This window comes from Drosophila albomicans, chromosome 2L (assembly GCF_009650485.2).
Source record: "Drosophila albomicans strain 15112-1751.03 chromosome 2L, ASM965048v2, whole genome shotgun sequence".
Lineage (NCBI taxonomy): Eukaryota > Metazoa > Arthropoda > Insecta > Diptera > Drosophilidae > Drosophila > Drosophila albomicans.
In genome coordinates, this window is record NC_047628.2 from 286080 (window position 1) to 313197 (window position 27118).

Below are 27118 nucleotides of genomic sequence, written 5' to 3' on the forward strand. Positions count from 1 at the left end.
TTTTTGAGAATTAGACAATTCGTCCTAATATGGCTACAAGTGACCTAGGCCAGAAACTTAAATGGCACATCTTGTACAAAAGGCGAGCGGCTGCGTTCAAGTACAAAAATCGGTCCGTATATAAGCATTGACACCTTTATGGCAAAGGCGTAATTTGGGTACATTTTTTTGAGTTTCTCACTCAATTTCTTACAAAAATGTGGCAGTTAAGAAACGGTTTCTACCAGATTAAACAGTCCCGGGGAAATTTGAATAATCCTCGGAACATCTGCTCAATGAATAAAAACTTTCGGCACACCTCTTTTAAAACTTTCATAAAGAAAATAATGCAATATATTGTATTATTTTATTTCTATCGTTCCAAGCTCTCTTATTGATTGAACTTCATTATGGTATCAGTCATTCACAATGACTGCAATAGGAAAATAATATTATATTTCAGGCGAAATATGTACATAATTAGAATTTTCCTCCGATATTACCTACAATTTTACCAAGCACTTAAATATCATTCTTGACAGTTTTAATACTGCAATGTATTTTTTATTTGTAAGAAAACAAGTAAGATGAAGTCGAGTCTGTTCGACTATGAAATAAATAAATAAAATTAACAGGTATGCTCCGTTTTTCACTTTCGTTTTCGTTTTCGTTTTGAAAACGAAAACGAAAAAATTTTGTTAAAATTTTATAAAAAAAAATTGTTGGAATAACCGGAATGAAATGCATTAAAAAGGTGGCATCCCCATTTTTTGTGAGAAACATCTGATTGCCGTTCAACTGATTTTTTTAAAGAAAGTTTCAAATCTTTCTTTGCAAAAAACACAAAAGGCAAATATATTTCACTCAGGGGAAGCATAAATAAACTATGCAGGATAAAAAAATCCTTATGTGAGTTCAATCCACGCACGAAATTGGACATACAAAAGACATTTTTTCGCGTTGTTTTCTTTTAATCAAAACACAAGTCAGCTGTTTTAGCAGTAAAAAATTAAACGTTCCGATAGCAAAACGATGACCAAAAACGTTCGAAAACCGGAGCACCTAAAAACGAAAATCTCGGTTTTGGTCCCAAAACGAAAACGAAAACCAAAAGTGAAAACCGGAGCATGCCTGTATATTCTGTTAAGTGCATCTTCTTCAATGATGCGATTCTATGATGAAAATTTGTACACGAAAGTCATATAACGCGAACAGCTGTTTAGAGGTCAAAATGTAAATAAACTCAGGCAGGAACAATATGAATTAATTAATTAATAAATAATGCGACACTGAGGGAATTTAAAAAGTTTAAGTATATATAAATTTTATTTTTATTCATTAATTGACTTGTTTCCCTTTTACAGTATAATAAGAAAACTGCTCTGCAAAGATTATATTTCTATACAAAGTGGTAAAATTGATCGTCTTGGCCATTTTTTTTAAATATATTCTTATGCCTCTGTCTATTTCCTTTCCTTTTTCAACTTTGGTTTTTCTTAAAGAATTGCAAAGAATTTTGAAATAATCTAAGGGCACCGAAATTAGCAAGTGGAATAATCAGCTGATTTCCATCAAAATAACATTTTTTTCGAAAGCGTACCATAATATTAGAAAGAATACGGTCACATTTTCAGAATCACCGTCAGCATTCATCAATAACGCGTCTTCATTAGCCGCCCTCTCTTACACACATCCGCTTAACAGAAATTTTCAATGGTGCAATAAATGCATTTTGCAGTAATTTTTTAAATTTAAAATTGTTTTTTGTATTTTGATCATCTATTTTAGGACGTTTTTATCATCTAATAAAGCTATTTTGCAGTCATTTTTCAAATGAAAATTTTTTTTTTTGTAATATCATCGATTTTAGCACATACATGTGTATGCACATATTTATGGTCTTATGGGTTGGTTGCGCTATTGTAGACTTTCTTCTCGATAATTATATGCTATACAGCTTATGAAATGTCTGAGTTAATACGATGCTTAATGAAACCTAATATTTTTTTTTCTATAAATTTCCAAAATCGACTATATGGAATGCATGCATGCTGAACTCTTTACATTTGCTCTTTCATTAAATTCACTTCGCAGTCTCATCCACCAAGATTAGCTCTTTTTGCTTCAGTTGTGTTTCGATGCTCAAAGCGGGCAGATACAAGTTTGGATGCTTAGCAATCAAAACGCACTCCAACATTTTTGTAAATTTTAATAAATTGGTATATATGTATGTATGTACATACACTTGTGTGAGTATGTCGCCGGTTTTTAACCAAATGAGAACTGCAAATATGTTGCGAAATGACTCAAACAAGTATAAAATGGCGTGCGAAATGTGAACATATGTATATACATACAGAGTATATATCAGAGTACATATACATATATGTATATATTCATACTTGGAGATGCTATGCTGCGGTGAACGTACGCATGCATAAGTTTGGCCATAGAAGTATATTTGCGTATGTCTATAAGCAATTTGAAGATGCAAATAGAATTGTTTCGTTCTCAGGAGTCTCCGCCAGTTTCTGTCGTATCAAAAGCCACAACCACCAACATTGACGTCGTCGAACCATTGGTGGGTTGACTGGTTGTCTCTCTCATCCTTACAAACTGTCAAGTATGCAGCGTTTCTAATAGATAATTTTGAACTTACCTTTTTGCATTTCCATACGTACTTATCTAAATTTCCATATAAGATATCGCGATTAATTAGGAAAAAAAAAAACTAAAAACAAAAAATTAATTCAGAATGTACATTTGTAGCTGTGTAAGTAAAAGTGTGCGTGTGAGTGTGTTATAGTTTATGAAAAATCGATGGCAGACTTCGATTCGTAACCCTTAAGATGACGGCCTATGGCGACGAAAGCAACTTTATTCAATCAAGTAATAGACAAAATATCTATAGATTTATGTGTATATAGTGTTAAATTTTACATGTACATACATATGTACGCTTTGAGAATGGCTTATCGACAATTAGTAATGGGGAGGAGAGACTTGCAAGCTTAATATATATGTACATACATACATATGTGTACATATGTACATACATACATATGTGTACATATGTACATACATACATATGTGTACATATGTATGTACATGCATTATCTAAGTAGATAATATGAGTCGTGGAAAGTAAGGCCTAAATTGAGAAGAAATGCATAGAAATGTGAAAGTCCTCCTCCACATACACAGGTGGATTACTTAATTTTGATTTTTATACATACATATCTAGCCATATGTACATACTATACTTTATATATATTGAAGTCAATGTTTCACACTTTTGGCTATTGGGCCGCCTAATAATGTTATTGGATCCAATTTTTTTTTTAAATGATTTATTTGTGTGAAAATGATTTTACAAATATTTTTGCTTCAAAAATAAAGGCATAAAAATATCGAAATAGATAAAATATTACATTCAAGGTAAAAGTACATACATATGTACATACATACACGGCTCGCCATTAGGTTAGAGATAGAGTTGTATATTTTTATGACAGCACTTGTTTTACTAATTTCCCAAATTAATTAAGTATTTTTTTAGAACATTAATTTGACGAATTTAAATTATAATATCTCACAGCTTTGTTTTTATTGAAATTACGAACGAAATTTTGGAAATAATTTCAGTCAAAAGTGCAATACTAATTATAATTTACAATTTTTTTAATAAAAAAATGTGTTAAAAAGATTCATTATTGGTCAACAACTTAATTTGACGCAGGTGACGCTAACCTGATGACCGATTTATTATTTTATTTTTTTAAGTTTTTCTAAAAAATGTATTTATATATTATCTTGAAAGCAGTCATTGATATTTTATGTTAAAAGGAATTCATTATCATATAATAAATGGTTTAAATATTAATTAAAATTGGCCGTGAGTATAGAGGTGCGGAATTAGTATATGAATTGAGTATACGGTTGACAGATCGATGGTATAATATGATTTTCATTCCAAACCAAAACTTTATTTTTCCAACTTTTTAGTTATACGTCACGCGACTGCATAGTACCAAAATGAGAGTTTTAATTTTTATGCCCATACCAATAGGGTAAAAGGGTATTATACTTGTGCCTGGCGAAAGTGCCTGATTGTGAAACAATGGGTTATCAATTATAAAAAATACCTAAATAATACACTGGAAAACATTAAGATATACTAAATTCAGAATATGATATATCGATATACTATTACATTCAAAATATACCATAGAATACAAAATATTCCAGATTACCAACGGAAGCAACTAAGATCAAAAGCAACCGTTTATTGCTATTTAAAATTATTTCTTAAGTAACTTGTGCAATTTTTGTCTGATCACAAACAAATTTTCAGGAATCATATTGACTGTATTAAAGTCTGTACAAAAAATCTCTGCGGCGTTGAAAAAGGTATAATTAAAAATTTCGAGTACTATCGGAAAAAAGTTTTAACAGAGTTTCCATCGGACAGACAGACGGACTTGGCTATATTGGCTCAGCTGTTGATGCTGACTCCTTCTGCCTGTTTCATGTATTTGCTGGAGGAACAAAATCAGAATACCTATATTGTATTTTATTTTTATATTAAGTTACTAAACATCATTCTAGAATGAAAAACATTGTACAAAATAAGAAAAAAAGAAATGTATACTATTGTTAAGCAGATAAATCATTCTCAGAATTTCATTTGTGTGGGAATCTTCAAGGTCTAGAATTTTATTTAAATTTTGATGATATAAAAGACTACGTTTTATGTGTCTACATTTATATTTTCTTTAGAGAATAATTTACTCCATCTTTTTTTTATTCTGAAGTATAATTTTACTTTTTTTTTTAGCTTTATAATGCAATAAATGCAGTTAATCCTAATTCGAACTTCCATGATGTGCGTTATTAGTTAGGAAATCTATATCAAATAGTTTGTTTTTAATATTCGAACAAATAATCATTTTCAGTTGGAAACCGACCTGACGCAAGTATAGTTACTTTGGTTGTATATTGTACATTGATGTCATTTTATAATTAAAACAAACAAAAAGATCAAAAATTTGAAATGCTATAATATAAGTATCAAGATCAACAAGATGGCAACATTACCTGAAGAATCGTGTCAAGCAGGTGATCCTCTTGACACATTGGAGATGAAACCAACAATGGCACAGGTACAGGCAAAACCATCTGTGATGCTCCCCGATGCAAAGTCCAAGCACGCAGATCTAGATTTATTGGATACGTCATCGCCGCACGGGGAACATCTCCAAAAGTATGTAGGGCGCTCAAAATGTAGCTAAAATTTACAATAAGATTAATTAAATGTTTTTGTTTTTAATTCGATTTGAAGCGATCAACGACAGCGGTCGCAGGATCCCATCTATATAGACGACATACCTGAGCCTATTAAAGTACTTGACGATATTATATCGGAGTTCGATGAGGCAACTACAAAACCGGTTACCTTGAATAGCAATAGTGGGGAGAATCAGTCAGAGGACGACGGTTATATGAGTCTCAGTCGAAAAAAGTGAGTATTTAGTCCAAGTTAACCAACACCTTTTAAAAACCCGCAATATATAGAAAATATGTGAAAATGTGTACAATCAGCAGTTTAAATATTGACATAGCGGTTGCTGCTTGACTGAATCGCTCAGACTTAAAATACGTAGATTTGAATGTATTTTAACGATATTCGCAAACGGGTAGAAGACGGTTACAGATTGGTTTTCATCAAATTATTAGTGAAAGAACTTAATATGACTTCCAAGAAGAGATCTTAACTAATTCCAGATGTATTAAGTTGCTAATAACTGACACATTTTTTATGCAGCATGTCAAAAAAAAATTCAGAGGATGTGCCACAAACTCCAAGCACAGATACAGTGCCCGAGGGCAGTTTCAACGAAGTTGACAGCACAATTGAAAATATAAGTAAATTATCAGAGTCATCGAAAAGTCGGGAATCCACGCCTAGACTTATACAAACAACGCTGGTACGTACCTACCAACATCAATACCGATGCACACATGACGAACCTATATATCTATATTTACACATTCAGCCCAAGGTGCGTAGTTCTAACTCAACGCCAGCAACCAACTCCAAGTACTCAAGTCTGCCCTGCTGCAATGCTAAAACATCAAATTTTAACATCAGTTTGTCAAAAAATTCTTCAAGATTATTAGCCTCCATTCAGGTAGGCGGCTGTAATGCGGAGAGGAATGCTCTCGGCATTGACATCAGTGCCGTACATAACGCTGTACTACGAGGCAACCTAGCTAAATTGCCGGAGCCGATTTTAAACGAGCATCCGGTGACTATTTACCCAGGGCCATCTGCGAAAGCCAGTGGTGAAAGCGCACGCGGCCATAGGCTACTAATCTCTGTTGAGAGACAAAAAGTTTGTCATATACCAAACCCACATTCTACATCAACTTCCGGGTCTCAGCACACTTCAAGTGGAGAGGCCTCTCCAGCTTCATCGAATAATAATATGGCTACTTCAAAATATGAACAAGTCCAGGACGACTATTCTGAAGACTCACTGGAGGAGTCCACAATTTCTACAGAAATAATACCGGCCAAACAAAATGGTGTCGCTTGGGAAATTCAATTTAAAAGCAATAAGAAAAGTACATCGAAAAAGTTGGGCCATAAGGTGAATACAAAATCTCATCATTATTTGGTCAAATCAGAGTTTTATACTAAGGTTATAGAACGATTTCAGATTTTCCCCTATAAATTTTTATATTTACATTTCCAAACAAAACTTATATTTATTTCCAAAGGTGCGACAAACCGTTTTACATTACTAATTAAATGCATGCTCACTTATTATTATCTTATTATCACAACAACCGCAGGAGAACCTCCAACCCGATTTTAAAAATTTGTTCAACCCCAATGAGAGTATGTTAGGAAAGGGTACCTTTGTCATTCGCCGATCTATTGCCAAAAAGTCCTCTCATTCCGCTGATATTTTTATTATGCCAAAGTCGCCACGCCCATCTCAGAGCGCAGGAGCAATCAGTAACGAGTTTTACAATAGTGACAGCGAGCCAAGCGAATCTGCTTTATTGCCACCGGTGCAAACACCTTGCGATACAAGCTTCATGTATAAAGAGTGCAATACAACTACGTCACATAATCGACGTTGTATAGAAATTCCCGTAACACACCGGGCAGCACTATCCCTGGATATTGCTACAGAGGCTACAGAACATTTGAGCAACAAGCCCATGAAGAGTAAAACGGCAATGCTTACCGAAAAAAGGCTCAGCGCCGAGTCAATGCCGGACCACACCCCAAGTAGTGGAGAGTTCGATGAGGAACGTCTTAATGGCTTTGATTTATTCACCTACAATGTCGACGGTAAGTGTATATGGGAGAAGATATTCAGATCAACATAAAACATTTAATTTTAATTTAAATAAGTAGATCAACGTATCTCGAACGCGACAACTCCTCACACAGACCTTGCGCCTACTTTAGAGGAGGACGAAGAGCTATCAGACTTTAGCTATGGTTGCGCTCCACTAAAGCAGATCGAGCAAAACATAAGCGCTCTCCTGCGCGGCGATTTACCAATAATAAGTCAGAGTGGACCTATAAATGGAACAGCTGCACAGTCGGATGCCAAACGACTACTAGAATTTCGCCCAGGGGTCCATAAATCAGAGAGCGGTAAAGAGATGCTATTGTCACAAAGTATAGGTCTTGGGCCTCTGCCACCATCGCCACCCAGCTCAAATCCTGATTTATTCGATTACGATGCGCCACTTCCACCCTCACCAGTAGAGCCTTCGAAAACAACAGATCTAACGAGATCTGCGTGTGTACTAACAACGACTTCGGCAGCAACGGGCATTCGTGGAACCACAGTTGCCGAGGTGCATGCCACAGCTTGCGGAGCAACGGTGCATAGCAATAGCCAAAAGAGACGCAGTAATGAAAATGTCACCGCAGTGCGTCATTTCAACGATGAGCTGCCACAACCACCGGCACCGTCTCATCAATCCACTGGCTTCCCTGAAGGATTACCCGGACTATCAGGACTTTCGATAGCGCCAGCGGTGCCACCACATCGAGCCGGCCAATGTTCGGCCAATATGCTAAAATCGCGAAGCATTGACTCACAGTACCGCAAAAGATCACCAAAGGTATTTAGCTATAGCAGCGGCAGCGGTATTACCACACCAACGGGTTTAGGTCACCTGCCACCGTCACTTTCTCAGCCACCCATGTGCACAGCAAGTTCGTGCGAGGGTGGGTCTGTCCCTGGTACGGGCTCTTACCAACGGAAGTATATTAACTATAGTACCAAACGCAGCTTAAAACAGTCGCCTCGCGAGGAACATCGTTTGCAAACATCATGCAGTCTTCCTGAAACGCCAATATTTTCCAGAGGGTAAGCTTATTTAACTTGTAAACCTATCAGTCCATCCTATATCTTGCGTGTAACATCTGACAGCTCTTCATATCATTTACAAAATTGTTGAGCAAAAGATTAGAGATATTAAAATAATTATATTAAGTCCTTGGTAGACCACTCAGTCAGAACAGTCCACTTTTTATATGACCATGTTTCTGGAGTGATATTTGCATTCAAAGTTTACAAAATATTTAGCAAAACTTTTTGAACACGATTAGTTCTATAATTGGTGAAAACATTGGATTGGATAGATTGAAAACAATACAGCTCAAAATTTTTAGGGTGATTTGGATTTTTTCTGGCTTTAAATCTATCTATATTGTTTTAAAATAGTTTTGTTATGGGATATTTTAATTTATAATACTTATAATTATATAAAAAAAAACATAAATTCACATACAATTTGCTATAAATTAATGAAGGAAAAATAAATTTAAATGAAAAATAGTGATTCAACATTTTTGAATCAAAATCAAAGCATTGTACGCAGAGAAGTAGATTTCCTTCTTGAAAAAGGGTAAACCACTACCGAAAAAAAAATCTTCACATTCATCGTATTTTTTTGTATAATGTCATAAAGAAATATCCAAATTTTCATAATACAATGGATCCGTAGCATATCTCCGTTGTTTTTATAAAAAAATTTGCCTGCAAACTGAAAAAATGTAATTTTTTCACTTTTAGCTCCTTCTGTATGCATTTTTATGTTTTATTATTTCACAAAGAAAACATATGATATGTTTGCTCTTTCTCTACCAAATCTCTTAATAGCAATCCAATAATAAGATAAAAAATGCAAAGTGAGCGAAAAAATGTTCAATTAACTGTTTATTTTTATTTTGCTTCTTATCTATGTTCAAATCGTACGTTCGCGACCGAAAACATCATTTTATTATAATTGCTTCGCATTAAGTGCAAGCAGGTGAATGAAACTTCGCGTGTTAAGTTATTTTGGTATATATATTTTAAATATAAAAAATCGTTGGGGTTACTCAAACCAATCTTTTTTATACCCGCTACCCATAGGGTAGAAGGGTATTATAACTTTGTGCCGGCAGGAAATGTATGTAACAGGCAGAAGGAGGCATCTCCGACCCTATAAAGTATATATATTCTTGATCAGCGTCAACAGCCGAGACGATCTAGCCATGTCCGTCTGTCCGTCTGTGTGTCTGTCCGTCTGTGTGTCCGTCCGTCTGTCCGTATGAACACCTAGATCTCAGAGACTATAAGAGATAGAGCTATAATTTTTTTCGACAGCATTTGTTATGTTTGCACGCAGATCAAGTTTGTTTCAAATTTTTGCCACGCCCACTTCCGCCCCGAAAAACAAAAAAATCGAATAACAAGTGTAATTTTAAAGCTAGAGCTACGAATTATAATATAATAATAATTAATATATATAATAATTACTGTAGTAGTTATGATTCCTCAAAATTTGGTTGCGATCAGATAAAAATTGTGGAAGTTATTAAAGAAATACTTTTGTATGGGCAAAAACGCCTACTTACTAGGAGTCTTAGTTGCTTTGGCCGACAATCTGGTATATTGTGCCGTCTATGGTATATTTTGAATGGTGCACTATATCGATATACCAAATATACCATTTGGTATTTTTGTAGTATTTTTTAGTATTTTCGGTATATTTTGAAAATGATACCGCAATATTTTGCCTTTATTAAAATGGGTAGCGGGTATCTCACAACCGAGCACACTCGACTGTAACTTTCTTACTTGTTTTTGCTTTTAAATGTTATTAGACACATTAAATTGAGTTAAATCCGTTTGTTTTTATGAAATATGAAGTTATTAATAAAAAAAAGTTGTGGTAAAAATAAAAATTTAATAAATAATACAACATGGAAAAATCGTACCGCGACCGTACGTTCGCGACCGGAACTTAATTAAATTAAAAATAAATAAATGGAGATATTTTCTTGGGAGTAGACTTAATAGAAAGCTACATGATTCTATTTTAAAAGTAAAGTTATTTCTTTAAAATATTCCGTCTCAATTCGCAGAGTTTTGCATTTTACTTTATTAAGCCAAAGTCGACTTCCATTTTGCGTACGTTCGCGACCGCATGTGTTTTGACAATATTATGAAAATTAAAAATCGATAAGTCCCATAATTTATACTAACCAAAGAGCTAAACAAATGCTATCGAAGAGTAAAAAAAAAGTTTCAGGAAACGTTTGTTTTCGATTTTATTTTTTTAATTTATCTCGTACGAACGTACGTTCGCGACCCTGAGAAATGCCCATATGCAATTTTTAATTGACGAAAAAGGCCACTCATTTGACTGACTTCATTCATTTCATTCAAACTGACTTTAAAAGCTATACAATATCTTACAATATGTTAATCCTGTCATCTCTATCTTGTACCCGACGGTATATACATTTTTTGCACAGCTGTGACATTCCACGCACTCCATATCGACGACAAAATGATCCTGCTCCTGCTAGCGGGTCCCGTACGGCACCAAGGTCAAGCACATCGAATAGCATTAGTATGGGAAATTCCATTATGGGAATAGGAGGTGAGTGTTGAACAGAATTTGTGATATTGATATAATTTAACCTGTGTTGGATCAGCTGGATCATATGGTACATCCCAAATATGTCGACAACGTTCAATGAACCACGCTTTAGCCTCCAATGAAATGCTCCGCATGACTGGAGCTCCTGCGAGAGGCTGGTACCCCAAACAGCGTAGCATGCGACCTGCCTCTACTGAAAATATTGATCGCTTGGCCTCAGTTCGTGTCTGGGATAATCCGATAGGCATGTCCGGCACTGGACAATCACGTAAGCCTCTTACTCTACCACCAAATCTAACACCATCGTTTTTAAATAAATCGCCTCGTGAAGCACTGCGACGTGTTACTAGTTTGCTGATCACAAAAAAGAGTGAGTAAAATATAATTATGTACTATAAGCATCTGTACTATGTGTACATTGGTTCTAGAGCAAAACAAGGATCGGAAACACAAGGCCTATAGCGAACAAGCAATGGATGAGAGCAATAGCAAGCATGCGTACGAATTTGAATCTGGTGAGATTATATGTATGTATTTATATTATAAATCGAATTTCATTATAACACAAGTTTCTGTTTTTAAAACACAAAATACAGTAGATTCCGGTTATAGCGATTTTCAAGGGAGCGACGATTTTACGTCGTTATACCCGGAAGACGCACTAACCGAAAGGAGCAAAACAAATCTTTGTTTTGTTTTTTTTATGGTTGCCATGTTCGTAATAGGGTTTTAAGATAAAACAAATTAAATTTAAAAAAAAAAACAAAAAAAATTGATAAATTTCATTTAATATCATCGTTTTTCCATAATAAATCGTATACCTGCATAATCCTTAGCATAAGCTAAGGCGTCAGCTAAAATTAACAGAGAGTAGTGAAAATATAAGAACCTTCCTGTCACTCCTACGAACACAAGCAAGAGATCACTGTTAAATACATACATACATTTCTAACAGCGTCGTTTGATGCTTAAATTTTTTGGCATTATTTCGCTGATTTTTTTTTTCGTCGCAATATCCGGTTGAATTCTGAAAAATTTCGTCGGTATAAGCGGTTAGTCGCTAAAAGCGGAGACGTTCTAACCGGAGGCCCTTTCATATAAGTTTGTATAGGGAGTTTTCGTCGTAATAACCAGTCGGACACTATAAGCGGAGTCGTTATAACCGGATTCTACTTTATAATATTTATCCCTTCTACTGTTTAAGTAGCGGGTTATTAAAACTTTATGCATGCTGGGAATGTACGTATCAGGCAAAAGGTGTAACCTCCGACCCCATAAAGTATATGTATACGAGGGTTGCTATTTATATTTCTGGCCTAATAATGAAAATGCGAATATTTATAAAAAAAAAATGGATTTATTGTTTGTCACAGTATTCTCCAGCAAGATTTAAATACTTTTGAATGCCCTCAAATCAATTGTCGAAGCACTTTTTCCACTCTGATTGAGGCACCTCCAAAACATGGTTTTTGAACACTTTAACAGCATCTTCTGACATCGAAAATCAATGACCACGCCTTTTTTCGATGATGTGCGGGTATAAAAAGAAGTCAAGTCAGGGCTGTACGGCGGATGACCCATGAATTCCACGTTTTGACCGCAAAAAAAGGCGCGGGTTTGAGCTGGTGTGTGGGAGTTCGCGTTGTCATGGTGCGGAATGATCCATCTTTTCTTGTTCGTTTTTCGAATTTCTACAAGGAGTTCAGGCTTACAAATTATGGTGTACCACTCAGAATTGACCGTCCTACATTGCTCAAGCGAAACAGTCGCCACATGACCAGTTTTACCGAAGAAACAGGCGACCATTTGCTGAATAGTGCTTCCTCCACGAACAAGGTTCGTTGGATTTGGCTCGTCTTCAAAGACCCACACGGTCGATTGCTGTTTTGTTTTGGGCTCATAACCATAGATCCATGATTCGTCACCTGTGACCATCTTATAAATGTCTTTTGAAGCACAGGGAATGTATTTTTTCAAAATTTCTTTGAACCAATCCACACAAGCCTTTTTTTGAGCAATCGTTAAATTGTGCGGGATCCAATGAGAACAATCCTTTTTTACGACCAGGTGTTTATGCAATATCGAATGTATTCTGGTGGAAGAAATGTCAAAGGATGCCTCTATCTCACGATATGTCACATGTCGATCTAGCATTATCAGTTCACGCACGGCATCAATGTTTTCTGGCCCAACGTCCGTTTTTGGACGACCTTCACAACCTTCGTCTTCTAGCGAGCATCGGCCACGATAGAATCCATTAAACCAGTATTTCACAGGGCTATAGGATGGCACTTCATCGCCTTATAAAGATTTAAGTTCATCGGTGCACTCGTGTCGTAATAATCCAAGTCGAAAGTTGTGAAAAATTTTTGCTCAAAAGTGTTCACGAGTTAATTCGATTTTTCTGCCGAGGTAAGTTTTTGATTAATCGTTTATCGATATCAAACGTGCTCGTACATGAACAAGTTGTATGGAGCTTTTATTGATAAAAGTCCAAACTTTTTTTGGGAAATAGCCAATTGGTCCTAATATGGCTAGAAGTGACCTAGGCCAGAAACTTAAATAGCAACCCTCGTATTCTTTATCAGTCGAGACGATATAGCTATGTTTGTCTGTCCGTAAGATCTGAGCAAATATTTTTGCCATAACAATTTCCGACCCTGTAAATAGGAAAAAAACGAATAGAAAGCTTTGGCTTGAAGGTCATGATTTTTGGAACATATGTACATAAGACTACAGTCTTTATGATTCCTGAAAATTTGGTTGCTATTATTTTGTATTGATTATAATTGTACACGTTAATTTAAGAAATACTTTTATCTATACTTTTTGTTAAAGCAACGACTCGATTGCAATTTTTTCCATAAATGGCAAACGGGTTTGATGCTTTGAATGAAAGCCTGGTATATTTTAATCGGTGGTATATTTTGAATTTAAATTTATTTGAGATATTTGTTAAATATGGTTTTATTGTGAAGGGTTTGTTTTTTATTGCAAGAATCGAATTAATTCCTTAGGTTCAGGTACTACCGACATCACTGCACAAGTTGAGTTTTTCTTCAACAGAATATAACTTAACTAACTTCCGAAATTACTACTTTCTGTTTTTGTCAACTTCTTTATTAATACTAATTATTCTAGTCTCAACGCGAATAGACACCAAAAATCGTAAGGACACCGCATCCGCAGTCGTCAATGTCGGCACCACACCCAAAGCAAAAAAAAAGGGTTTGTTCAAATCGCTTTGGAAGCGTGCGAGAACCGCATCACTGGACCAATAATGCGAGAGAGAAATAGACCGACCTTAAACTGTTATTTATAATACCAATTATTGCTCGTTGGTTATGATTTTATGAATGCATTTGTATATTATGGGTAATGAATGTATGTATATCTTTTTCGAAGGATATTAGATAGACTCGATTATTTATCGCAGATTATCTGATCAGCTCTTCATCGACTTTATTTACACGTTTGACTTATTCTTACACTCGTCACGCTATTGGCCTCTTTAAGATAACCAAATCTTCAGAATGAATAAAAATTATATATATGTATATTGGTCATTTTATGAGTAAAACTGAATATTTCAAATGTACAATGCCGTGAATCGTAAAGACTGAAATAAAGGAAAAAATGTGAAAACGACAAGAGTCCACTAATTCCCACATCATACTAAATAACATTAGTAATAAATAAAAATATATGCATTTGAAACGAAAAGAATCACAGCAAAAAAATACAATAATAACATAATGAGCTGAATGAAAAATATTACTACACAATATTGAATTTATATATATATGTATATATATATAAACTCTAAAGTCTGTCTTCAAGAGTGTAACTGAACCGTTTAGTGTTTCATGTACCGTTTATCATTTTACACCAGTCACTCGAAATTCATGTAATATGTTAAGCTGCATAAATCATAGTGTCCAAAAACAATAACAGCCGAGACAACCTATACCAATTTTCTCTACAAGACCTAAACTGATAAAGGTGAGTTTTATATGTAGTTTTATGATAATTATAAGAAATCAGTCTAAAATAATACAATGAATAGCTTAGTTGCTTTGTGATCAACTTAAAATTTTTTTTTTTTTTCGTTCAATATCATAAAGTCAAAATCCAGCAAATTTAAAGTTTGGCTGTAAATACAATACACCCTTTGGAAAATGATTTCAAGGCATCACTTTATTACGATGCCAAACGACGGTAATTTCATAACTTCAAAAATTAGAATACACAAGCGCCCTCCACATTTCAATAAATGTTTAAAAGAAAAATTAATATAAATGCTTACATACACAATTAAGAACTTAAGATATCGGGAAAACTGAACTATCTCCAGCAGTAAGTAGTTCTGGCAAAAGTGAACTCAAATCCAAGAAAGTGGATAATAATAATATGTTCACTATATGGAATAAAATGATACATATACATATGTGATGGGAATCAAGCAGCAGTATAAAAAAATGAATTGATTAATTAAATTAATTAATGATCCAATTCAAAGTAGTAATCAAATAGTGGATGCTGTTTCGTTAATAAAAGCGGAAGTCAGTTTTCAGGTTGTCCTCGCGAATCGGACTGTATTTTTAATTGTATCAATCAGAAGTACTGAAGATATATTTCCCATTTCAAAAATCATTTGTCGCCTTTATGTTTGGCGTAGAGACACTGGTGTGCCATAGCGGTACATTACGAAATTTCGTCGTAGTGTTTTGGTAGACAACCTTATGAATCAAATAAAAAATGTTGGCTATTTCAAAAGGTAGTAGGTTCTATTTGAAATATGTATGTATATATTTCTATTGATTACCATAGAATATAAAACATTTAGGGTCTATTAAAGTAAGTAGCATAATTTCAGATTTTTTGTTGAAAAAAATGCAAGAATCTGGTAAAAAGATTGCAGCATCGTTTCCCACACCATATTTTTTATTTTTATTTTTATTACTGAAGTGTTTAATCATTTACATTAAATTAAATGGACAATTTTTAATGTACATGTACATGTAATGTACACATATGTATTCATTTTCAATAATTTAAGTTTTTATCTCGGTGGAACTAAAAGCGCCAATACTTTAATTTTATTGAAACATTAATATTGTTTTTAATAATATAAATGAACGTTTTGTATTCATTCTATGTACAATTCATTAGTGGTTTATGTCTCAGTGTGGTGCGAGTTACCCAAAATACAAATAAAATAAAAAAAAATTGCCCATAAGAACCTTTATGCGCAATATCCATCTTTCGATCTTTCTAAACTCAGACTAACACAAATTAAATAAGTAAAACTGTAAACGTACCCTAGTCATTTAATATTAATATTATTTAGTAATACGAATTATTATTAATCCTTTGAATAAGGCAATAATACCAAATTGGCATTATTTTATAAACATAAGGCCGCAAAACTATCTGATTAGTATTATTATCGATTTCAAATATATTAGCTACAAAGCAAGTTGGTATTTATAATGATTGTATGTACAATTTTTGTACTAATATTATTGAAAATATTTTTAGAATAGTAGTCTGAAAAATAAAAACTATATTCTAAATAAAAGCTAAAAATAAAACAATTCTATGCAATGGTACTTTTATTTTCATTTAAAGTAATACAACACAAATGGGAAGCTACCAGCACATCAACAATAGTCCAAGTAAGATAACTACAGCAGAGTGAGCTAGATTATGGGATAACCCCTCCCATTTGAATAAAAGCAAAACATAATAAACCGAATTGCTGATATACTAAACATACAAAATATACGAGACTGTCATTTGAATCAATAAAGAGCCGACATTAAGACTCTGCATTGCCCATATCAAATTATAAAATTATTTAAAAATTAAAACTTATTTTAACTTAAAATTTCTTATCAACCAAATTTTCGATTTGAGTGGTCGGAAGTTTTCACATAGACGGAAATGGCTATATTGTCTCGGCTGTTGACACTCATCAACAATATACATTAACATGTACATTCATTAATAAGTTGGTGTATTTGGATTTATGAAGCTTTAATTGTGACTCGCCAAATTAGAGATGAAGAAACATTGATGTGTGTTTTCGATATTTTAAAGAAAACCTTTAGTGAAACATCGACATTTTTAATGAAAAAAGTTATGAAAACAATAACAACTGTTCAGTCTTAAATGTACATGTTTTTGTTTATAAAGAGCAAAGTATTTACTACATTCGAATTCAGCCTTGTCCTGTGGTCGTAAATTATTTGTCCAGTTTTGCTGGAATACAGAAAAACTTCTGTGTTATTTCCTTTAATGGGGTCTCAGTTTTCATCTGAAAAAGAATAATTGTCATTTAACTTATAGATGTGAATATTTTTAAGATCTTACCTCCCAATAGTTCAGTGGATCGCTGTAATCCGGAATTATTAGTTTTTCTAAATTCTGCCTTATTACTATTATGCCACCTGAACGACACGATTGGACTTTATTACAAATTTTACTCTGCATGAAAGAAAATTTGATTGCTGGTCGTTCTGTTGATGGTGTTGGTTGCTGTCATGGAGCTTTGCAAAAAACGGTCGCTAATTATTGCTCCAACCAATACATATTGAGTTCGCAATTTTGAATTCATTTAATTTTGGGCGAATCTCTGTTATGTTAGGAATGATAACATTTGGAACCGATAAAGTAGCTTCTTCAAAAGGTAATAACAATTTTGATAGGTCATTTGCTCATTTGCGGTGTATATAGTGTGTTATTTTCTTTCAACAAAGTGGCTTTTCGTTTGCTCTAAGCTTGTTTCAACTTTTCAGCAGCTACAATGTTTTTTTGGGAAAACTATTCCTGGTACTTTGAAAGTAGGAGTTTACGACTTCTTGTTTTAAATTATCTTGATCAAGTATGATGAATGAAACATCCTTGTCATCTAACACTAATCTAGTAGTGTCAGCAATATTTTTTGCCGTATGATTTGTGGGTGTTAACAATTGAGAAGTAGAGAGCGACGGAGAACGTAAAATAGAGTTTTCGGTTATGAAATAGCATTTTATTGTTATAATCTTCATTGGCTCTCGATGTCCAAGGATCCGTAGTCATTCCAACATAATTTACACTGTCTAAAATTTAAATTGCGCGGTAGCAAATCATATTCAATAAGAACTACATCACGCAAATAGGTTTTGCTAGACAACATAGAGTGTGAGTCCAATTCATTTATGAATTCAGTAAAACCTTCATCTGCAACACATATCTTTAGCGATCATGTTCAGGACTTTGGAAGTCTGTTTTTTCAAATGGAATCATTCCCATAGAACGGCTTTGATTAAAAAAAAATTTCCATCGCTTTTGACATTTAGTTTTTTTTCAGATTTTAAGCGAACCGGATGCAGCTGTTTACGGTGGTCCAGCAGATTTGTTGTGTTTCTATCCGTTACTGACCGCAGTAGTTGCAAATTCCATGAACATTATTTGTAGTTTTCTTAAAATAAAATAAAAACTTAAATTATTATACTTTCGTTACTTTTTTGTTTTTTTTTAATAATTTTTTATAGTAAAAGAAGTTTCGAGAATATACGAAAGAAAACATTAAACTGAAATCCTGCGTTTAAATAAATTCAATATCTATTTTAGTTTATCCACTATACAGATTTAAAGTTGTCAGTTGTTTGAAATAAGCTGTAATCCACTGTAGTATGTACGTGGGCTTTTAAAATCATTATTTCTTACTTTTCAGGTAATCCTCCATATCCTTGTCGACCTCCACGCCATTCACCAACACCACCAACTGCGAAACTAAAATTTAAGCATTGATTAAATTATTTACCATTTATTCTTTTTTTCGTCGTCAAGTGCAAGGTTGTATTTATAAACATCAATAGTGACCTACCAAACATCGATGGTACTGATGGTTGTCAAACATCGATGTTTCTCTACATTTACGCCAAATATGCCGTTGCACAAACCGATCAAGTGATCATGTTGTGAGACTAATGTGACCAATACAAGCTTTTTTTTTGTGTTTCATTTTTTTTTGGCAGAAAGTAAAATTGTTTGCATCGGCAAACGGGAGCGTGTTGTATTCGTATTTTCTTATTGCCTGTTGTATTCGTATTTCCTTATTGCCTGAAGTAACCAACCGCTACTTGGGAAAAATATACATATATTGCTTTTTCTCACGTTCAAAATTGTACTCATCTGAGAACAGCGCTTTATTTAAGAAATATTTATTCTACTACATATATGTATGTACATTGTACATAACTAAAATTGCAATTTCCAAATTGCCCAAAACATTTATAATTCTCGATTGGTTGGAGCTTTAAATTGTTTGTTTTATTTATATAAATATCCGATTCTATATTCTTTAGTTTTTTCGAAACGCCATAAAAACAGTTTAAAAAAATTTTTCGTGCGAAAATCGTCTGCGAGGCTGCAAAGTAACCTACCTACGTGGCGTGCAAGTCTGAGTACATGTTTGCCACTATTGACTTTGGGCTCGCATAAAAACAAAGCAAATGAACCCAAATTTGTTTTTTTTATATTTATTAACAAATTCTTATAATAAATATATGAATGTAAACTAATTAAGAAACAAGTAAAAAAGTTACAGTCGAGTATGCTCGACTGTGAGATACCCGCTACCCATTTTGAGTAAAAGCTAAATATTGCGGTATTTTTCTAAAATACTAAAAATATACTAAATTACATATATATTGTATATTGATATGGTACTACGCTCAGTATATACTAAGGAGTGCAAAACATATCAGATTGTCAGCCAAAGCAACTAAGACCCCCTGTAAGTAGGCGTTTTTACCCATGCAAAAGTATTTCTTTAATAAGTTCGACAATTTTTATCTGATAGCAACCAAAGTTTCAGGAATCACAATTAGTACTATAGTTTTTATTGTATGTTCCAAAATTCGGGCATCTATCTTTAAAATTACATTTGCTATTCGATTTTTGTTGATTTGCGGGGGTAGAAGTGGGGGTGGCAAAAATTTACAAATGCTGTAACAAAATTATAGCTCTATCTCTTATAGTCTCGGAGATCCAGTGTTTCATATGGACAGACGGACATGACTAGATCGTCTCGGTTGTTGACGCTAATCAAGAATAATATACAATATACTTTATAAGGTCGGAGAAGCCTCCTTCTACCTGTTACATACATTTCCTGCCGGCACAAAGTTATAATACCCTTCTACCCTATGGGTAGCGGGTAGAATAAAAAAAACAAAATAAACTCGCATGTACTCAGTTATGCTCAATTTTAATATTTTTCAACAAACGCTTATATTTTAATACTTAGTCCAAATGCCCTTATTTCTAATTACGATATTTATTCAATCTAGAATACTTTCTATCAAATTTTGTATTATTTCTTTTGGAATAGATCTCCATTCTTGCTGGACTCGTCACATCTCGTGCTGGTTTGTTGGTACCCATTTGTTGAGTCCCGGTCATCTTTTCACCATAAATTTTCGATAGGATTGAGATCACTGAGATCACTGACCACTCCTTTAACTCAAAATCTTGTTTTGCGCTCCATTCTTTGAAGATTTTGAAAGTGTGTTTTGGAGCTCCATCTTGTTGGAATGTGCTGTCACTCTTTATATGCACATTTGTCAACAAAATCGTTATTTGGTCTGATGAATCGAAATTCAATCGATTCCAGTCAGATGGTATAGATAGAATTTCGGATCTATTTTTCCACGCCTTCCTTACCGCCCACCTTACCAAAAGATTAAAAATTTCGATTTTTTTCCTAAAAATTAGTTTTAAAATAGTTTAATATAACATATAATAAATGTGCATTAAATGTATTTAATTAATATATTTTTAGCGAAATCGCTTTTTAAATTGATTTGGATCCCTGCAAAATGAAATCAAAAATTAATTATAGCCCAATATTAAGTTTTATGACTCCATACCTTGATGCCCAGTTAATAATTTGTTTTTAACTCCAACTCCAGGGAATCCAGCCGAAAATGTATAATTCATTATCCACGCTTTCTCCTACCTGATTATCATTATGGTCTACACATGCCCCTGTAGTTGGTAGCCTTTTTTATAGTTTAATCTTTGGCGTTCCTTTAAATTTATAGTTGAAAGCAGTGGGTCAGAGGAATCCAATGCTTTATTAAACACGACTGATACATATATGTACGTAGTATTCAGGTGGCTATTTTTCATTGCATGAGAAGGCTTATCGCGTTTGTACAATTTATTGCGCGCTTCTGACGCATTTTCACTGAGAGCTCCTAGAGGAAGTACGGAGGTTTCCATAATTTGAAGCCAATTTACAAGTACTTTATGCAAGGTTGGAGATATTGGATACCACCCATAAGTCTTAACGTATAATATGTACATATGGTAAAGTACCTACATTATGTCGGTGGGGCATACCTTATACTCACATTAAGCAGAAATTAAAATTATTATAAAAACGGTATGCTACAACAGTGGCACTGAATTTTCTGTTTTATTGACTAGTGAAAATGCACTTTAACCTTGGTTTTGCCTCAATAAATATTAAACGTTTACGACCAGGCTTTTCGTGTGGAACATCATCTTAAGAAACTCAATTTTCAACGAGGATGCCAGCCATTGCGAATGTTTTTCTGTTGAATTCTAAAACAATGAAACAAAAAAATGTTAATCAATCCGAAAAACTGATTAAGCCTATCTTTTATTACGATTTGCTGCACATCACTTAAATCATTTTCACCGATATTTTGCAAAACAAACTGCTTACAGCAGCTTGTTGGCAATGTTTAATGACAATATGTAAATACAACTGTAACATTGAGTATTGTCGTAAATTGGGCAAAAACGGGCAAAAATGTTAGCCACTATTTTAAATTTAAAATTGCCTCGACTGACTAGACTCACAAGTTACACTCCACAGAAACACAGATACATTTGTTGACAGTATCCTAAACACATACCAACAACACATTGTACGATTGCACATTGGGCCAGCGAGCCGATTTTTCGACGAAAATTAAAGTTTTAAAGCTAGGTTCTTCAAATTTGGAACATATGATAGTGTCGATGCACATAAAAATATATATAAGTTTTAGACCGATCTGACCACGCCTTCCTAGCCGCCCATATGAGATGAATGACTATAAATAAGCATTTTTCATTTAAAAATATTCCTAACAGTCATCTACATTAATTTCTATTGAAAACGGATTTTCAGAGTCAGAATCGGAATCACTATCACTATTGCTAGCATCAAAATCGGGAACATAGTTATTATTATTCATGTTACAAGAATATAGCAAGTTTGGTGATTCCAAAAGTTCGATTACGTCTGCTGGTAGGGGTAGTTTCTTTTGCTGACCCAATCTTTTTGTTAGATAGATGCTCGACCCAAGAGGATCTGAGGAATCCATTGCTCTGTGAAAAACGTCTGCCATGTTGTTCTGCCGTGTATTCTTTCGAGCATGTAACCTCCAGTCACTCTTATAGTATTTGATGCGGGCTTCTGAGGCGTTCTCGCCGAGATCACCTAATGGAAGGATTGATGCTTCTATTATTTGGTAGCCGTGAATTAACACTTTATGGACTGTTGCCGACATTGGAAACCATTGAAACAAGGACATATATAGTGTTATGGTTTTCTGACAATATTTTTTAGGTGGCAAGAAATAGCAATTAAAATATTGTTAAAATATGCAATGAGAATTTCATTAAGACCTAGGATTTCAGCTAGTAGCTTAGGTTGTGCAAACGCCCTCCTTGCTGTATGCCGTCGTTGGTATTTCCATTGCCAAGTATTGCCAAGCTACTTAAATATATATTCTTACATTTGAATTATACGGCACCTAGTGTGATCTAGAAGACTGCAGCGGACTTCAGCAACTGACTCGGTTACATTAATATCAAAAGGTCTACATATTGACTTAGCTACTCTGACTTTGCTGTAAGCAGGAAAGAGTTCACAAGATCGGGATATGCTGAGCTCGCGAAAGTTGTTGTACTCAATGAATTTTCAAGCAGATATGTTTCATCCTCCGTTAGTCGAACCTAGTCATTTTTCTGAGAAAAAAATTGTTTCTAGCCTTATTAGGGTCACTCGGAGTAAAAAATGTATTTTTCAACACAAGGGCTGTATGTTTCTCGTTCGTTTTTTCGGCCGAAACTGTGGCGAAATGCACAAGAAGAGATGTGTTGTGACCCTGATTAACAGCTAAATCGGATTGCAATTTTGTCTTCTGACGGGGATCAGCGTTAACATGTTCAATGGGTGGGTTTCCAACTGGTCTTAATGTTGACCTCTTTGGATTTGAAGACAAGAATGAACTTACTGTTATAGCCATATTGGACAGAAGCTATTCGGTATGCTTTGTCTTAAATCTGGTCATACTTCTGTTACATTTTGCCAAGTTCTTATGTATGTAAAGGTGAAAGCTTCTCACTTTGGTGTTGATTTCCGCCTTTTTCTCCGTGCTTAAGTCGAATTCTTTCAGTTCATCATAAATCAAACTCGAAACCGCAGATGCGCTACGATTGTTTTGTATATACATAGATAACAAGCAGTTGCTCATAGGCGAACTCAACCACATCTACAACATGTGGGATTTAAACATATCGGTGCAAAATGTAGCAAAAAAGATTAATAAAATTAAATTATATACTCTTTGCACTTTAATGACACATAGTTATTTTTAGACACAAGTTGGAACAAAATTTGTTATAATCCACAACAGACGGGTTAGCAGGTTAGCTTTTTTCTACATTTGAACAACAATAATAAACGCACACAAAGAATACATTATCAAACATGAACAAAGTCTTTTTTAATACAAATATTCTACATACCTTTGTCTTTCTTTTCCATAATTTTAGTGAAAATTGCTTAAAGCAGGCCATCCACAGACGAGCATGTTTGCGAATATGCTCGCCAACTTGTATTTCATTTGCCCACCAACTAGGGCCGACATGTTCGCGAACATCATTTGTCGCAAATTTTCAAGCAGTCAACATGTCAACGGATAACGACATACATATATGAAAAACTGTTAAATTTAGTAATGGCCAAAGTTATGAAGACCTGAAATTCTTAACAGGAATTTTCTCCCCAGAGCCTTGGGCGTATAATAATTGAAATATAATAATATAATAATTGATTTTGCAGACAAAAAATGAATACTTTCATACATTTTTTGCTCATTTTGCGCTGCGCAAATACGTGCTCTCTCTACAAAACGATTGCGCGATTGATGTTCGTGCAAACGTTGCCATCCATTGGCGAACATGTTCGTGCAAACACAGACAAAATAGAATAATTTTAATCTCATGCGAACATTTTGACGAACACGAAATTTGACGACGAACGCTACCATCCACGAGAAAAATTTCGTCGAGCACAACATATTCGCGAACATGCTCGCCCGTGGATGGCCTGCTTAAGTCACAAAAATTTTGGCACGCTCTCAAATAAACAAAATTTTTATCGCGCTTTTTAGTTTCGCCGGCATCCAATCAAACATTCATGCACATGATTCATTTTAGTCAAAGTATATACTATTCAAATGTTATTCTCAAATTAGGTTTACTTTCTATGAAGAATTTGAATTTTCGTCGAAAAATCGGCTCGCTGGCCCAATGTGTATTGGTAGAGTGCAAGCATGTGAGTGTTGTGGTAATCGGGGTACTCGGGCTCGAGCCCGCTCGGGGTACAAACTTTATTTTTTTTTAATCGTATTTACAAAATTTATAAATAACAAGTAAGAAAGTTACAGTCGAGTGTGCTCGACTGTGAGATACCCGCTACCCATTTTTAATAAAGGCAAAATATTGCGGTATCATTTTCAAAATATACCGAAAATACAAAAAATACTAAAAATATACCAAATGGTATGTTTGGTATATCGATATAGTACACCATTCAAAATATACCATAGACGGCACATATTGTGCCATATTGTCGGCCAAAGCAGCTCAGACCCCTAGTAAGTAGGCGTTTTTGCCCATACAAAAGTATTTCTTTAATAACTTCCACAATTTTTATCTGATCGCAACCAAATTTTCAGGAATCATAACTACTATAGTAATTAATTGTATCAATTGTATATATCAAAATTCGCAACTCTAGCTTTAAAATTACGCTTTTTATTTGATTTTTTTGATTTGCGGGGGCGGAAGTGGGCGTGGTAAAAATTTGAAACAAACTTGATCTGCGTGCAAACATAACAAATGCTGTCGAAAAAAAATTATAGCTCTATATCTTATAGTCTCTGAGATCCAGTGTTTCATACGGACAGACGGACGGACGGACGGACGGACAGACGGACATGACTATATCGTCTCAGCTGTTGACGCTGATCAAGAATATATATACTTTATAGGGTCGGAGATGCCTCCTTCTACCTGTTACATACATTTCCTGCCGGCACAAAGTTGTAATACCCTTCTACCCTATGGGTAGCGGGTATAAAAACTATGACTCCACTTCTTATAAAAATATAGAATGGCAACGGGGCTCCAAGTCACACACTTATGCTTGCTCAATTCCTTAACAATAATCGCACGTCTTGTACAAACAAATACATTTTAAAAATTCGTGACTACTACAAATATTAAGTTTATCCGGACGGAAAAGCTCATGGAAGCATCTCATTTTATGATCAATTTCACCTCACTTCACACTCAATGGGGACGTCGACATGTGACACCTAATGGAATTAGAATAAACGCATTCTCCCATACTAGCTTAAATATACAAAAAAAAACTGAGACACTTTATTGATTACGAAAACACACAAGCGTAAAATCTTTTTCTGATCATCGTTGCGCTTCCAATTAAACCAACGCTCAGTAAGTGTAGAAACCCATTCAGATTCATATCCGTAGTTAAGTTTAAGACCTCATATTGAGCTGAACTCACGATTCAAAGTCAAAACTGATGTAAACGTGGCCATAAGCTTAATTAGGTGCCTTTAGTGTCCACTCAAAGATTTTACCTGCCGATATGGTGATGTTTTTCCATGAACTTGCTCGGCTTCACTAATATTTAACCTTTTCTATACAAAAAGTGTTACTGTTCCGAAGCTAATTGAATTTCTAAATTTATTGGACTAAAACATTATTAATACATTTATTTTTAATTGCTTATACGAAATTTTCAAACAAAACTTTACCATTGTTAGAGATAACAATGCCGTAGTTTTTAAGATAATTAAAAAAAATTCTAAATCTTAAATTCGCCATATGTCTATACATAAATAATTTTGATGACATAATTGTTAGCTGTAAATAGTTACCCGTTTATCGTTAATCAATTAATTTACCATTATAAATGGTATCAAATCGTTCAATTCAGAAAAACATTATATACCTATAATTTATCCGAAATCTAGAAGTTATCGCCAAAAGATACTGCATGCATATTTGACTATAGGATGCGCTGCAAATTTGGCTATAAATCATGCAATTATAGGAAGTAAAAAAATGGACAACAACCTCTTCGTTATATGTATATTACAAAAGAATTTAATCTTAGTCTTTAGTCAGATAATAAGTACAAAAAAATATATTCTTAATTCATACGTTTGATAATCTCTCCGTATGAACACCTAGATATCAGAACCTATTAGACATGTCAGGTAAGTAGGTAGGTAGGACCGGCTGCCCCTTCGAGGGGCGGAGCGTAGACGAGTAGAGGTCCGCGGATGTACAGGATACATACCTTAGTATCTTTGTCTCAGTCATTCAGTAACATACATTACATTACACATTACACATGTTTCTGATATAGAGCCACCTACCCTCACTTTTTCAAGGGTGTCTGCGAACTCATTGGGATCGAGATGAGAGATGTACACGATCGCAGATGTTTTCAGCGACTCTATTGCTCTGAAGAAGCTCTCCAGGACAACCTTGGACATTGCATCGAAAAACATAGATCTTATAGCAGCTCCGGCTGTCAAAAAAGATGTTAATGGAGTTGTAGTTATATTGTATACCTCGAGCCACTTCTGCAGAGTTGCCAATGACGAGGACTTCCGCTTGGAAGATGCTGCAATGGTCAGTGAGTTTGTAAGAGTGCTTGGAAACCGGGTTGGGGCAGTATACGGCCGCACCGACTCTTTCAACCATCTCCGACCCATCGGTTAAGAGGTTAAGGGCATCGACAATGCATAGCCCTTCCCGCCCGCAGCCCGGTTTTGAT

The 27118-nt window shown here is 34.5% G+C and overlaps 1 protein-coding gene across 9 annotated transcripts; it reads left to right on the forward strand.

Moving 5' to 3' along the window:
* The first annotated feature begins 2099 nt into the window (after positions 1–2099).
* LOC117577417 (uncharacterized) lies at positions 2100–27101 on the forward strand. Of its 9 annotated transcripts, none has more exons than XM_052002103.1 (11): positions 2100–2228; positions 4935–5242; positions 5321–5500; positions 5804–5966; positions 6036–6632; positions 6838–7345; positions 7412–8381; positions 10820–10947; positions 11003–11317; positions 11376–11474; positions 14089–14595. In XM_052002103.1, the coding sequence occupies exons 2-11, from the start codon at positions 5064–5066 to the stop codon at positions 14226–14228; spliced, it is 3279 nt and encodes a 1092-aa protein (XP_051858063.1). In that variant the 5' UTR covers positions 2100–2228; positions 4935–5063; the 3' UTR covers positions 14229–14595. The 9 variants fall into 9 exon arrangements, with proteins under 9 accessions (XP_051858063.1, XP_051858062.1, XP_051858061.1 ...); XM_052002102.1 differs by having other exon boundaries at positions 2103–2752; XM_052002101.1 differs by having other exon boundaries at positions 2103–2602.
* The last annotated feature ends 17 nt before the right edge of the window (positions 27102–27118 follow it).